At 41.0% G+C, this 14,927-nt stretch overlaps 1 protein-coding gene across 2 annotated transcripts; it reads right to left on the bottom strand.

Moving 5' to 3' along the window:
* Positions 1-6,182: 6,182 nt before the first annotated feature.
* On the bottom strand, positions 6,183-14,595 carry LOC117851493 (polyadenylate-binding protein-interacting protein 4). 2 transcript variants are annotated; one of them, XM_034733319.2, is made up of 15 exons: positions 14,393-14,595; positions 12,962-13,111; positions 12,729-12,881; positions 12,493-12,623; positions 12,147-12,331; positions 11,370-11,547; positions 11,032-11,223; positions 10,497-10,621; positions 9,141-9,210; positions 9,025-9,061; positions 8,331-8,602; positions 7,902-8,048; positions 7,212-7,301; positions 6,679-6,732; positions 6,183-6,591 (listed from the first exon to the last, which is right to left on the bottom strand). In XM_034733319.2, the coding sequence occupies exons 2-15, from the start codon at positions 13,107-13,109 to the stop codon at positions 6,559-6,561; spliced, it is 1,815 nt and encodes a 604-aa protein (XP_034589210.1). In that variant the 5' UTR covers positions 13,110-13,111; positions 14,393-14,595; the 3' UTR covers positions 6,183-6,558. The 2 variants fall into 2 exon arrangements, with proteins under 2 accessions (XP_034589210.1, XP_034589215.1); XM_034733324.2 differs by having other exon boundaries at positions 9,025-9,058; positions 14,393-14,594.
* Positions 14,596-14,927: the final 332 nt, after the last annotated feature.

A 14,927-nucleotide genomic window follows, 5' to 3' on the forward strand; every position in this document is an offset into this window, starting at 1 on the left:
AAGTGGGATGGGAGGGTGACGACATGGCTGGGGAGGTGCCGGGGCCAGGCGACGCCGCCGGGATGCCATAGGTGCCACCACGCGGCTCACCGGGAACTGTTGACGCAAAATGTGGATTTTAGGCTTTTACGTTGAACAACACAGAGGACCTGAGAGATCTGCTTAACTCCAGTGCAGGATCCAAATTGGCTCGCGAGTGGTGCAAGGTGTGCCAGTCAATTTGATCTGAAAATTGACAAGGTTAACATTAAATTCCTGAGCTGATCGGCGACGAAGCCTTTCAAACTCATGGGTAGGCGTTCTTGGAAGATAGGTATTCAATGTAATCATGCACTGTAAATAAATAAAAGCATTAATGGTATGTGCCATGGGCTATATGAGCCGACGGACTAAGATAAAACAATGTAAAACAACAGCCATAAAAAGAGTCCTTGTTCATCATGCACACATTAGATAAACTAGCAGATCTAGTCAATGTCTTGATAAGTATATTGAACTTAGACAAGGTAACACGAATGAGAAGGCATTGATATCAATCTATTAACCTAAGAAATTAGAACACAGCAAACAAGGACCTCTTGCCTACCGCTTACAAGCTAATTAAGCTAACAGATCTAATTAATATCATAATAAGTGTATTGAACTTAGAAAGGTAACACGAATGATAGGATATTAACTTCGACCCATAAACTTAACAGACAAGATTGCGGCAGCAAGGCCTCGTACACACACCTATCGGCTCAATGACGCCATCGCGCTTCTGTGAGATATAGATGATACCTAGCCGATGCATCAGCTTTCAACAGTAGCGTTCTGACGTTAGGGATCCGACCACTAGTAATACGAGGGGCAGGAGTAAAGATCTATCGGACCTAGCATATGTAAAGCAATAAAAGCATGCAAGATCTAACCAGTCGATACGATCAAATCATTGGTGAACGCTTAAATAAGGTCAAGGAGCCGACGAAGATAACCTAACTAGATCTAAGCCATTCAATAATTGTGAGTGCTTGATAAAACTAAGAGATCGATATGATGCAACTTAATAAAACCAAACAACTTGATAATTGTGAGCAACGTCAAAGACAAGCAGAATATTGGATAAAGCCTAGAAAGTTCTACTTGCAATCTGAGATAACTCGATAACTAGCCACACACACAAATATCAAAATATAAGACTTAACTTAGAAAGTTTCGATAAAGCATGTGATGATCGGGTGACAGTACTTACAAGCTCGCCTGAGATCGAAGCCGATGCAGTCGTGCGCGCAGGAAGGAACTCGTCGAATCTACTGTACTCCTAGTCCTAGAGTTTTGGTGGCATGAGCCCAAAGGTTGTATTGATTGATTGGTGATTATTACAAGGTTCATGGGTTTATATTTATACCCTGGAACAAGCTAAAATCCTAGTCGATTATGACATGACTATTATAGCTATTCCAAAAACTACTAAAGATAAATCTCCACGCTTTCCCTTATTTAGTGGAGTCGATTTCGCTTTGGATCGGGCCTCCTCCGGTCTTCCATCGGCTTCTGGAACCTTGGTCTCCCGCGGCTAGTCCTGGTCAATGTGGAGTCATCAACGGTCTTTATCTTTTTCCTTCATCGGCTATCAGAACCTTATCCACAGTAGTTGGCTCTGGTCAAAAACCGGTGTCAACATGAACATGCCGAAAAGGTGCTCCCAGTCGCCATTGGCCTCGCGAATTAGTCTGGGAGGGAGAGGGGAGCAAGGAGAACATGCCTAGCATGTTGGGGAGATGAGGCATGGGTTGGAATGGGGTGGCAAGGGGAAGGCTCGGGCTTGCTTGGCTTAGAGGGGTGTAGAGGAGAGACCAGGGGTGGGGCGCCTTTTATAGGCGGGAAGGGAGCGGCAGTAAGGACACGTCGCTAGGGAGGATGAGGGCGAGCGGGCTGCCGTGGCGGTGAAGGAAAGGTGGGGGGTGCTCTATCGCCAGAGTTAATGGCGGCTACGAAGGGGAAGGGGAGAGGTACGGCGTGCGTGCGTGCATGTGCCTAAGTTGGGCAGAGAGGAGGGAGGGGAGAGGAGAGGAGGAGGGTGAGTCCGGGCGCGGCGGCGCAGTAATTCCGACACGGCGGCGGCGGAGGAATAGCCCGCTAGAGCAACGGTGGCGCTGACCATGGGCCGGTCACGGCTGCTGGTCTGGGCCACAGCGAGACGCGCGGGGAGGAGCAGCCTTGTGGGCTATGCATATGTTGGGCCTGGTGGGCTATGGATATTACAAATATAAGCAAAAGGTAACCAATCTAGAGCAACTTATATTATGCATATGTTGTAATTCTGAGCAAGATAGCAAAGCAACACAGATATGATCTCAATCAAAAGCATCTTTAAATCTACACCTCCGGTCTGGCTCCCAAAAACCCCCACCTTACACAAAGTAGATCCTATCACGATACCCCCTATCAGCATAGGCAGTTTAAGCGAACATAAGAACATGTCATACTCATTGGTAGACTAGGCATGCAAATCTTATCACCATGAACACATAAACATCCTATGCAATCTATCATTGATCATAGATTGAAAACAAAGCAAACCCGGAAAGAGCATAAAACTATAGAAGTAGGCACTTAGATCGCTAAGAATTGGAACCCATCTATTACTTCACCATGAATGATTGTACATCACCAGATCTCCACCGGGATCCTACCTTGATCTATTGATCCTACCTCCAGAAATCCGACGTGGATCTTCCTCACAGGGTTCCCACATCGGCTAGGGCTTAGCTACACTAATCCCTAGACAACTGCATGGCCTTTGGCTCTCCGAAGTGAGTCCCTCAAGCTCCTTCTACTTCTCTGCTACTTACCGTCAAAAATATAGAATGAATCTACGTGGTTGATGGAGAATGGGGGTATTTATTGTCTAGAGGACCCATGACTGAAATGGGAAGTCGAGAGGGTGAAGGAATGGTCTAGGCTGATCGATCTGGCCCTTCCTTGTAGCCTTTCGCACCTCCCTTCGTCTCCAAGTCTCCTCAGGTGTTCTAGAGTTTTTTTTCGCTTGCATGTTGGCTTGGCACGACGATAACCTTGGGATAAGAATGGTTCCTGATAATCTTACAAATCCCTGTTTGATTCACTTTGATCCCGAGATCAACTTGCCATACATTCATAGACTTAGCCCTTAAGTCATCCAGCAGGATTGCTCACCAATAATGAGCACGAATGGGGCTTGAGGACCCTAGGCCGATCGACCTGAGCTCCATAGGCTGATCGGCCTAGGCCCTTTCTGGCCTGTTGGCCTTGGTCTTTCTCTAGGTTATCACTTGTTCAGAGCCTTATCCAATTATACTCCATTATAGTCCAATTACCTGCGAAAGCAGAATGTTCTTCAAAATATAATGCATATGCAAAAACGACCCGATTATTAGGTATGATCAATAGTTTAGGTAATAAATTCATGTCATTATTGAAGATAAATATGGGTAAAAATGTGTCATTAACGAGCGCCAACAGTTGCCTTAGAATAGAATAGGTATTTTAAAAGTAGTAGAAGAAGCTAAAACAAGTGTTGTAAAATGGATGGAGTATAAAACATACTGAGCTTATAGAAAAATATAAGGGATATGAGTTTATATCGAAATATAAGGGATCCTGAGTTTATGAGAAGAGGACTAACATGTGCCACATCAATGACTACATAAATATATATATATATATATTATAATAGTCTAATATGCTCATTTGATATTGTAAATATTACTACTTTTTTCACGAACTTGGAACAATTTAATTAAGGACAAATTCATAATCCCTTATATTCCAAGAGGAATGAAGTCTGTAAGTGTAATACTATATTAAAACTTGTACAAAACTAGGTGATAACATCATTTGTACAAGAACTTAGGAAGGAACTTCTCACCTTGAATCTATTCTTTAATAATGGAATAAAGAAGTACTCCCTCCATCCCAAATTATTAATTGTTTTGGATTTTCTAAATACATAACTTTTGCTATGCACCTAAATATATATTATGTCTAGATACATAGCGAAAAAACTAAAACGAATAGCAATTTGGGACGGAGGGAGTAATATAGACATGCTAAGTTTTGACGGGAAATTCCACAAGGAAAAAAACACCTACTTATTAAGCAGGCCATTTTGCTATATTCTCTTTTTTTCTCGAACACGCAGGAGAGCTGCATATCTTTGATTAAGAGAGAATAAAGATCCAAATTACAGGGCATCACCCCACCTTGGACCAGGATGAGGGATGTAAACCATAGGCACTAATTTTTTGTAACAACAAAAACACACAAGGACCTGACCGGACTAAACCCCTGTTTTAAACTCTAGATCACCACCCTTTCTAGGTGCAGGCCAGCAAGCCCCTTGGCTCCAGCTACCTGCCACAAATGTGCTTCATCTATGAAGGCCTGAAGAGCTCTACGAGATTTGGAGCAGAACCATCAAAGACACAAGCATTGCGATGTTTCCAGAGGGTCCATGATCCCAGGATGACAAGGGAATTAAATCCCTTTCGATACTGTTTATGAAGTTTCTTCCAAGACCTTCTCCACCAATCTGCCAAGGATTTAGCTCTGCGACTAGGCACTAAACTAGACAAGTTCAAGGGATTCATAATATAGAAATAAAATTGTCGTGCGAAAACACAGGTGGTAAGGATGTGTTGGACCGTCTCCTCTTCCTGATCACAAAAGGGGCATTGGTCAGGGTGAGGCAAGCCTCTTTTCTGCAGCCAATCAGATGTCCAACATCGGTTCCTGATTGCCAGCCAAACAAAGGTTTTGCATTTACTAGGCGTCCATGCTTTCCAAAGCCTCTTCCAAGGTTCAAAGGTAACAGACCCAACCAGAAAAGCTCTATAGGCTGATTTTGTAGTGAAATGGCCCGAAGCTTCAAACCTCCATTGGTGTTGATCTTCCATAGTGTTTAGCATAATATTTGACAAAGCATCCCAAAGCTCCAGATAATCATGAAGTCCATGCCAGCTAAGAGCTCCTCTTATGTCTGATACCCAAGATTGCGCTTGTAGCGCTTGTGCCACAGTTCTAGTTTTTCGTTGCTATATTCTCACACACTCATGTTTCATTGGTTTGCGTATCCCTACTAGCCACATTGACCTTCTAGGTGGCACTCTCTGTCAACACGTTTGGTGGTAAACTGAAAATATAAAAAATCAAGGTGTAATGGGTTTTTGCAAATTCCCCCTGGCAGTTAAGGATGAAAACGAGCCGAAACGAAATCACATTATCGGATACAATACTCAGTCGGTAGAAAAATTACCATATTTTTTAAAATCAACTATTAGGTAAGAAATGCATTGTAGAGGTAAAAGTATTAGAAGTACCAAGTTTTATGTTTGAGTAAATCGGAAACAATCGGAAATTAAACTCATTTTATCGAAAACGATACTCGGTCAATCAAGAATTTCCATCATTTTCACCACCGCAGCCAAGCAACACATGTACCCTTACATGGCTACATCACTCTGGCATATTCATTTTTCATTTTTTTGTCGTTTGTACTTTAATTTTTATGAATTATTGCTAAACTAGATTATACTTGTTAGTCTGAGAACATAAAGCTTTGGGAGACGTGAGAATTCAACCAATTCATCGAACAAAAGCGAAAACAATAAGGTGACTCCGTGATAGGTTGTACTACGTATACTTTATGCATATGTTATCAAATTGAGAAAAACATCATGCAATCAATTCAGATATGTAAGCATCACTACTTTCAATGTGCGATGCCAAAACTATGACAGATTTATACACATAGACCAAAGTGTTTGATTTCACAGTACTTAAGAAGCCGACCGTCAAAATAAGAAAAGCTAATAACAATTTGAAACTTGAGTAAAAGCCAAGGGACACAAAAGCACTCTTACACACAAGATCGGCCTTGTTATCAGACAGGAGCTAACCAGGTGAAGCTAAAATATGTAAAGATGCTTCATCTGCACGTGCTAAACTGGTGTCAAATCCTGAATCGTTTTGCAGATTTCAGAATTAAACAAGCCGACCTTTGACAAACCCTAACAGTAAGTTTTCTTGCCCCCAAAAAAGTGAATAGTTAAATAAAAACATGATCATGGTGAGTAATAACATGAACGGCCAGCACGATGATTATGCAAGTATCTGCAAGGCAAGTCCCCTGCAGCAGATCAGAGTCCAAACGGGCAGATATCTAGTCAGCAGTTTAATCCCCTTCAGCTCTGAGAATTCCTTTCAAATCTTACATTAGAACAAGCTGAAGTAAAGGAACGCATAAATATTACAATGGGGCAAACTCACGCATTTATGAATGTCATTTCAGGGTCCAACAGATGACCCGCAATTTAATTTACAACACCAAAAGTCTGACAAAAATAATTATCCTGCTTCGGAGTTGAACACTGGTAAGGAACAATGATGAGCTTGTTGTCAAAGCAATCCGAGCAGCACACAAGTTGGTGTGAGATCATCGCCAGTTCTTTCCATTCTAATAGCGGTTTTTGCCTGGTTATAATCCCATCAGGCGGGATAGCTGCGACTTTCATCCAGCAGCAGTTCAAAATAGTATATTTAGAAGTTTCTTCCTCTGTATTGTTGCATCTCCTGCAAAACATTCAAACACAATGAATTAAGGCAATCGCATATGGTACGTATGTGCAAGCGCATATGGAAGTGTTGTTGTTAGCTTACAGGTGCATAATAATAAACAGGACGATTCTGTCCCATCATCATCTGCTGCCCATACTGCACATGTAAAATTAGTCAACTTAGTCCAGCACTAACTTAAAAACAACACCATCAAGTTGCAATTAGACAGAAGGTGCTCCAGATAAATCAAATATGTGAAACATGAAAAAATTGAGATATAAAGCTGCCTGATCGCAATCATTGAGATATAAAGATTGTAGTATTACCCCATAAATCAGTTTCAATTAAGTTAAGTAATGAACAATAGATGGCAAAAGTTCAAAATAAAACAGTTTGCAGATAGCATATTTTAAATCCCCTTCATTCGGTTAGCCACACATGAGAAACATACCAGCACCATATTAGATAATACACCCAAGAGAATTGAATGGAATATGAAAAAGGTGGATGGGGATTCTAGCTAGGGAGGAAAATAACATCAAGCATGGAAGTTCTTGAGATTTGGCCAGGACATGATATCTAAGGATGTTAACAAACAGAAAACGTGAACTTGATTACAGGTGAAGCTTCCTCACCTGCGGCCCAGCAGGATGCATGTAACCCTGGGGTGGTGTTCCAGGTTGAGTATTATACATGACAGGCTGGCCACCATATGCTGGAGGGAACTGTAATTTAATTTATGCAAATGAAGTGATTATCATATATTACTCATTCTGAAGCAAAGTTAACAAATTAAATACAACCTTCTGAAAAGTACTACTAAAAACAGTTAACACTACATTAACGTTCAAGGACAATAAAACAGGACAAATATATCATCAGTGAGGCCCCTCCAGAAAAAAAACAAGAGATGCAAAGTCAGCATTTCAGGGAATATAATTTGTTTGTAAAACACAATTACAATAATATTACTATTTGTCAAAAATCTTTCTGGTTCTAGATAATATTGTAAGATTGGAGAGAGTTGAAGGGATACAACAATAAGAGATGGTTAATAAGATTTGTTACATAAGAAACTACCTGAGATGGTTAATAAGATTTGTTACATAAGAAACTACCTGACTTGGGTAACTAGTTCCTAATGGCATATTTATTTCTGTCAACAAGTGCCCTCTTCAGTGATGTTACAGAGGAAACAAACCAACCAATGAAATTCATAACTGAGACATCGAAATGACCATTTGCATTTAGTTTGAACTCATGTTCCATCAAGTTCATATAGATCTCAGAAGAACACAAAATAGAAATGGTACTAAAATGCTCACCCCCATGCCCACTGGCAAACCAGGTCCAAGTGGTGCCGCCGGCATGTTGTTAGGATAGTAGTATGATGCATCGGATGCTGGAGGATGTGGTGGCCTCAGAGATGTTGACGGAGTAAAGCTCTTGGCATTAGGGTTTAGCTTGAATTCCTGAATAAAAACAACTATCAATGTTATTGATAAATTGCCAAAACAGCTAAAATGGACAGGATGCACATCAGTGTGCAAGCACAAACAATGACTCAATGCAGTTCATAATTATATACTCTCAGATCATAAATACATATTGCTTTAGATCCTACAGTCAAACTTTTAAACTTCAATATCCAATATTTAACTTCGGTAGATTGGCAACTTTCAGATTGATTGTAGCAGATTCATCACGAAAAGTGACCGGATGGAGTATAAAAAGCAACTTTATGTCAGCCAGACCTTAGCATTTGGGTTCAGAGTTGATTTTTCTGAGGTAAGAGATCCTATTGAAGAGCTTGGCGACAAGCCAGGAGCACTCGCAACTGAGTTTGCAGCAATGCGCTCTGACGTTGATGACGCCGAACTACCAGGTCTTTGAGAGGAAGTCACAGGTTCCATTGTGGAAGGATATTTGACAGATAATGTCGAATCCAGTGTTTCTGGAGATTTGAATCCTTGACCAGAAGACAAGGGTTCGTATGCATGTGAACTTGAAGGTGGCCCATCCAACCCTGCAAATAGTTGAGCATCATATGGTATGCTGTTGAACTTGGTTGCAGTTTAGAAGCAGAATAGAAGAAAAGAACAAAGCAATGTAATCAAATGAATCAAGGTTCAGCTGTAAATAACAGTAACGGCCTAATTAACATCAAAATTACAGAATATAGACTTGGGACACAGCAAGGAAATGATTTGTTTAAATAAATCTCTGATACATATAATAGGGAAATTGGTCGGTGCCCAGGGTAACTGGTCCAGACGTTTCAGAAGTTCCTTATAACACCACATGTGTGATCATGTGATGCATGTAAAGGAAAACTTCAAAAAATAAACTTCGTATTTATACTGGATATCAAGATCAAAAATAAACACCACATTGACTACTCTATGTCTACAAGTATAGAAAGTTTCCAACTGATGCATCACCACTCACCTTCAGAAATAAGCGGTCTGCCACCACCAGATAACTGCTAAAAAGAAAATAGGTTTGAGTTCAGATGTGAGAAGAAAAGTTTCATGCTTATATTTAACACAGTAGCATGAACTTACATTATTCTCAGATTGCAACTTTCTGTTATCCAAGTTTTCATTACTATCTTTGCTCAGCTTCTTGTCCAACCTAAGATGAACAACAATGTCAAATTTGCTGTATGAATCAACTATGTTGTCATCTGTCCTAACATGTTCTTGTTAGGACAGTCCAATGAACATCATTTACCATAGCAACTATTACTTGGAAAACATGTCAAGTCTAGCCAGTTAACACTGGAGTACACCTTCTGTTCATTTTTACAAGGTGCGCTTTAAATTTTATGTTCTAAATTAAGCTTCAATCACAACTTTTTCTTATGATTAATAATTATTTTACTAACAATAAAATTATGGCAATTGGAATGAAGTCTAATTAAACCCATTTACAAGTCTAATTGTTGGTCACAAATTATAAAGCTAAATCATGATACGTGCACACCATCTAATTTTGAACAAAAAAGTAGAATTTTAGGAAACCATGCATACTGATACACGGGACTAGTGCGGGAACATACAATGAGCATAGCGGTGGTATGCCAAACAACATTTACACTTAAGAGAAAGACAATTTGTATTATGGTAAACAGTTCACTATCTGAGACAATGGACGAAGCGATCTTTCAGGGTCATCATACATGATTAAGAGTTAATCATATTCTAGTGTTGTCCAGAGCTCCAAGATTTGTCTTAAGTTAAAAGTTAAAATTTGCAGCAGTCAGCAGCAAGACAACCACCCAACCACCATCAGTTGTGTTTTGTAGCAAGTCAAAATTCTGAGATGGGCAGCAGCATGCAATGAAGATTAAAAAAGTTCTAAGTTGGTGGCATGCATGCCAATTGGTAAGGCCTGAGATTGTTTTCTACCCCCCACCAATATGTAACTTGACCAACCAAATGTTCAGTATATGAACCAGCACACTTCTATTTTTAAGGATACCATGTTCTGTTCTATTTCCTGTTTAATGTTTCTTACTAGTGAAAACATCTGCAGATCTGAGGCAATGAGGCATTTAACACTACTTGAACTACTTACAGTTACAACATAGTGCCTCTTTTCAAAAAAAAAAAAAATTACAACATAGTTGTGGTTCACAGCACACATCTTTGTAGTTTGTGTTCAATATGAGCGTGAGAAGCTTATCAAGCTAATGAATTTATTTTATCAGAACCAAGGGTAGGTGGAGAAGACGAGATAAAACAGAACACCCAAAGATCAACATTTTGTTTTAGACCATAAAAAGAAACCTTATTGTGGGAGTTATGTAAAAGGTAACATGAACTCTTCCTGGAAACATAAGTACTATTATATATAGTTCTCCCATGCAATTTATATGCTCATAAATTGAAGGCCGATATAGATAGAGGATTTTGTACCTGTTTTCATCAACAGAAAAGGGCTTATTCGATGGGTCATCAGATGTTGGCTGGCTAACATTATTGGTTTGGATATTAGAAGATGAATCAGTATCATCAAACATGTAGGAAGGTGATTGTTCATCCTGCATATTATCAAAGATACAAACTAAGAAAATTGTACTTTGTCATGCCTTAAAATATTGCATTAGAATAGCTATTATTGGTGAATATAGTGTGTCGATAGGTCATACTCTGGAAACAAAAATTGTAATTTGGCTTCAAAGATCCTCTAGAATGAAAAAACCAACAATGCAGAAAACCAAAGAATATATATAAAATATTCATGAAAAAGGCAAATATTCCACAAACTTATAACTGCTAAAAGAAACATGGAGAAAGACAGACTCGAATACTCACACCACAGCTTTTTGAGAATGTATGCAGTCAAACTTGCTGTAAAAAATAAATTAACCAGCAAAAGTGTACAGTAGAGACTGCGCCAAACACCTAACAGTACTTAATCAGTGACATTAGTATGAAAGTTATTTTGTACCATTGTTGATGAACATGCCAGTGAATCCTTGGGATCAATGTTGACAGTCCTATTAAATGAATCAACATGACGTGTACTGCTTGGGACATTTGTAAATGGCTTGTATTTGCTGTTATCAGTGTCTCTACGCACTGCTGAATATTTTATCTCTTCATCATGGTCCAAGTCATCACCCAGGAATAAGCCCCTTTCCTGCAGATGCAATCTCAATACTTCAGATGTTTACCAATAAGCATGTGCTTGTATAATATATTTTATGCAGTTCAGCCTTCAGTCTTCACTAATATTAAATACTTTCAAGAATTGGACCAAAAACAGTTATGTGAGCCTAGGCTTACCTCTGCAAGATGAATATCTTTGGTATCTTCTCCCTCTATTTCTCTAGCTATTCTTGAAGCATGCTTTTCTAGCTCTCTCATATGAGGACCTCTCTCAAGCTTTGTGGTATAAATTTCTTCATTGAAAGTACTCTTTACCCCAAACAAAGCTGCATTGGTTTCAAACTGGTCCCAGCTCCTACAAACATGAGTTGCTATAATCAATCATGCAGCCTTGTACAACCAAAGCACATAAGAAAATATATCAACACTGGAATACAGGATTATGTAACATTCCTTCCCTAAAACGTGTTTTTCTTCATTTCTAGTTTTGCACAAGTTACTGTGAAGTCAAGACATGTTCCAGCAATATTTCCATCCAGAACATACAAACTGATGGGAGAACTACGATTTTTTTTTATGAGGAGCACTACGATTAGGGCATTACTATAAAGGAAAAGTGCATACACAATGTCACGATGACGAAGTCACACATTGCTGATCAGTATTATCATATATAGTCTATTTTTTTCATTGTTTAATGTCACAGGGCTGGTTGTCTACTTGCTATTGTGTTATGGATCTAATTAACAATGGCTCAGCATGAAACAATTAACAGAAGCTGATAAGCAATTGAAATGAAAAGACATAAACCCTGATCAGTTAAGCAGACAGGATTGCTCATCTCACGACCATACACATAAGGTTGGTTGTTGCAACTAATGCAAGAAAAGAAAAGAAAAGCTTAAATTTGCTTCAGCAAAGAAAAGCTTAAATTTGCTTCAGCACAACAAATACCTATTTCCCTTTCTGTCATATTTCTCCAGTTCGATACACTCTGAATCTCCTTCATCCGGTGCCCATCGCTCAAGTTCCCTCTCTTCAAGATAATGAGTGCGGGAAATAGCAGAATCAATCAACAAGTCTTTCCTTTTGTCATGGCCAGGACCTTTTGGCAGCTCATCACCGCCAAGTGCTACATCCTGATAATTGATAATAGATAATCACAACATAATTCATGACATCTTGTCAATTCAACCAATAAAGACATCAGAGGTACCCACAGAAAACTAATATTGAGGGAGGGAATAACAAAGTGAATTTGCAAACCATAGAGAACAAAAATGAAAATGGAAAAAGAAACCTTGGCGAAAACTTGCACAAGCTCCCTTGCTGGTATTATCATAGTCTCAGGCTTCTTTACAACATCAGTAGCATATCTTTGTCCTCTGGCAGAACCATCCTTTATGACCTGAGCCATTTTTAAGACAACTCCTGTAGGAGAAGCTGAAGCTAAGCATTGAAGGAATATGACAACACAATTCATAGAAAGCTGAAAAGGATTCTTGAAAGCCGTAAAAGATAAAAAGAGAGGTGTACCAAAGTCTTTGTCAGAGTTTGTTGCGTGGAAAATTCCAGAGATTATAGACCCATTTTTCACATGCACGTCCACATGATGCCCAATAAGTTGTGTTAGAACATAGACTAGCCGATCCCTCGAATGGCTTGCATGCCCTAAGTTGATGCCATTTTCTTAAAAAAGGAAACAATATTAACAATAGCTCTTGAATTTTTGAAGCATTATAACATTTAATATGAGGTATGATGTTCACCTGCACCACCAAGACCACCAGATGATGACCTCACCAAATTTGTTTTATTGTCATGCCTTCCACTACTCTCCCTGTCCAGCTTACGATGGGGGAATCCATTCACAGAACTCCTACTAGGAGGGGCCATTTGCTGCTGATGACTCATCATTCCTGTATAAGAAACTCAGAATTAATGCTGAGTACAAATAAGAAAGCTTTGCATACACCAGACACAAATTGCACTGGTTACTAGTGACAAACTGATTGGAGAACAAGTATTTAGAGGTTGGCCATCATACTATAACATTATGGTTGCATGATTACCTTAAAAATTATCCTATGTAATGACTTTGTAAGATCTATGCATATGATTATCTAATATTGCAGTTACATAGAGATCCCCATGCTCTCTATAAAAGGTCTGACATGCAGGCATCTAGATCAGAAGTTGTATTATCGACCTTACAAAGCTCCTAAGCAGCAAAAACTATGGCAAAAGTGCTAGCTGGAGTCTGGACAATCAGATTGCTCATAGCTCATTTGGCACACAACGAACCTAGGTCTTGCAATGGCAATTGAAGCAAAGGTAGCAATAGAACGAAGAAGTTCTACAAAGAGATGTATGTAAATGATTGTGAATCCAATGTGCTCCATGATGTAAATAAATATACCACTCAGGAATTAAACACTGCAAATTTCAATTATCTTTCCAGAAAAAAGCCTGCTTCATCAATCAAAGAACATACAGAGATGACAACATGAACAAGCGAATTTGCAGGAGTTCCTTTCATGTACTCTAGATCATCATGGTACACTTTCACTGTTCCATTCACAGTGTATGCCATTAGAGATTGTGTAAGATGTTGAAACAAAATGAGTCATATGAGATCACATAAGATGTCATATGCTCGCCATCTGATTACTGGATTGGCCAGATGCAACATCATCTTAAGATAAAAGCAATGGATCACAGTGACAACAAGCCGATTACTATAAAAAAATAATGTGATTGGCTAGATGCAACATCATATATTGAATATTTTGCAACTGATAGTACTACCCACATAATGCTAGCTGGAGCTAAACTGCAGCTGGATTAGCAGGAACGCGTCCACACAGACAAAACTCCTACAAAGCTATATTACAGTTGTTTCCTACCCAGCAAAGCAACAAAACAACTAGCTCAAAGGCATTAGCGCATCACATTTGCACACAAAATCTGGATCCCAGAAGCCGATACAAACAAAATCTGACCCGAGCAACGGTCGTCCCCAAGCTTTCCCGTAGCCCACGCGCCCCCAATCCCACAGATCTAATCCACCGCGCCTAGGTCTACGATCTCGAGCGCACGACCGAGCGCGGGCCCGCGCGCCGCCCGTCACGAATCCTGATCCGACAGAAGGAGCGGGGAGGAGGGGAGAGAGAGGCCCCACGCGAGGGAGGGTCAGCTACCTGCAGCGGCGGAACCCTAGGGTTCCGGGGCCGGCCGGATCGCCGCCGGGGACGGGCGGAGGAGTCGAGGGTGCGACGGGCTCCGGTGGTAGCGCGCGGCCGCGTGGACGGAGGCGGCAGCGCTGAGTGCTCGCGGCCGCCGGGACCCTTGCTCCGTACGGCGAGGGCGCGTGGGGCGGCGGCGACGGCGGTGGCGGCGGGGGGGAGGTGGGGTCGGGTTGGGTCGCCGCAGCAGCCGCGGTAGGGGAGGCGGAAGGGAGGCCGAATGAATCGGGTTGGTCCGTGCGATGCGACGGCGTGAGGTGTTGTTTTCCTTTCTGGGCTCGGGCTCGGGCTCCGCGGGCTGGCGGGTCCGCGGGTACGCCGCGTGGGCGCGCCGCGCCGCTCTGGCTCTGCTTGCTCCACCAGCTCGCGCCGCGCTGCCAAGTCGCGCGGGGTCGTCGCGCGCCAGCCAGCCTAGACCGTAGTAGGCCGTAGCTACGCGACCGGACCGCGGGCCCACGGCTAGGTGGGTACGTCACGTGTCCCAGGGGCC

The sequence above is a fragment of the Setaria viridis genome, chromosome 1 (assembly GCF_005286985.2).
Source record: "Setaria viridis chromosome 1, Setaria_viridis_v4.0, whole genome shotgun sequence".
Classification (NCBI taxonomy): Eukaryota; Viridiplantae; Streptophyta; class Magnoliopsida; order Poales; family Poaceae; genus Setaria; species Setaria viridis.

What these genes read in the sequence shown, in the direction of transcription:
- LOC117851493 (XM_034733319.2), bottom strand. Translation starts at nt 13,109, where the DNA reads ATGATGAGTCATCAGCAGCAAATGGCCCCTCCTAGTAGGAGTTCTGTG. An exon ending in AAACTCTGACAAAGACTTTG is followed by an intron (nt 12,624 to 12,728) that starts GTACACCTCTCT and finishes CTTCTCCTACAG; the next exon opens with GAGTTGTCTTAAAAATGGCT. An exon ending in AAGATATTCATCTTGCAGAG is followed by an intron (nt 11,224 to 11,369) that starts GTAAGCCTAGGC and finishes TTGCATCTGCAG; the next exon opens with GAAAGGGGCTTATTCCTGGG.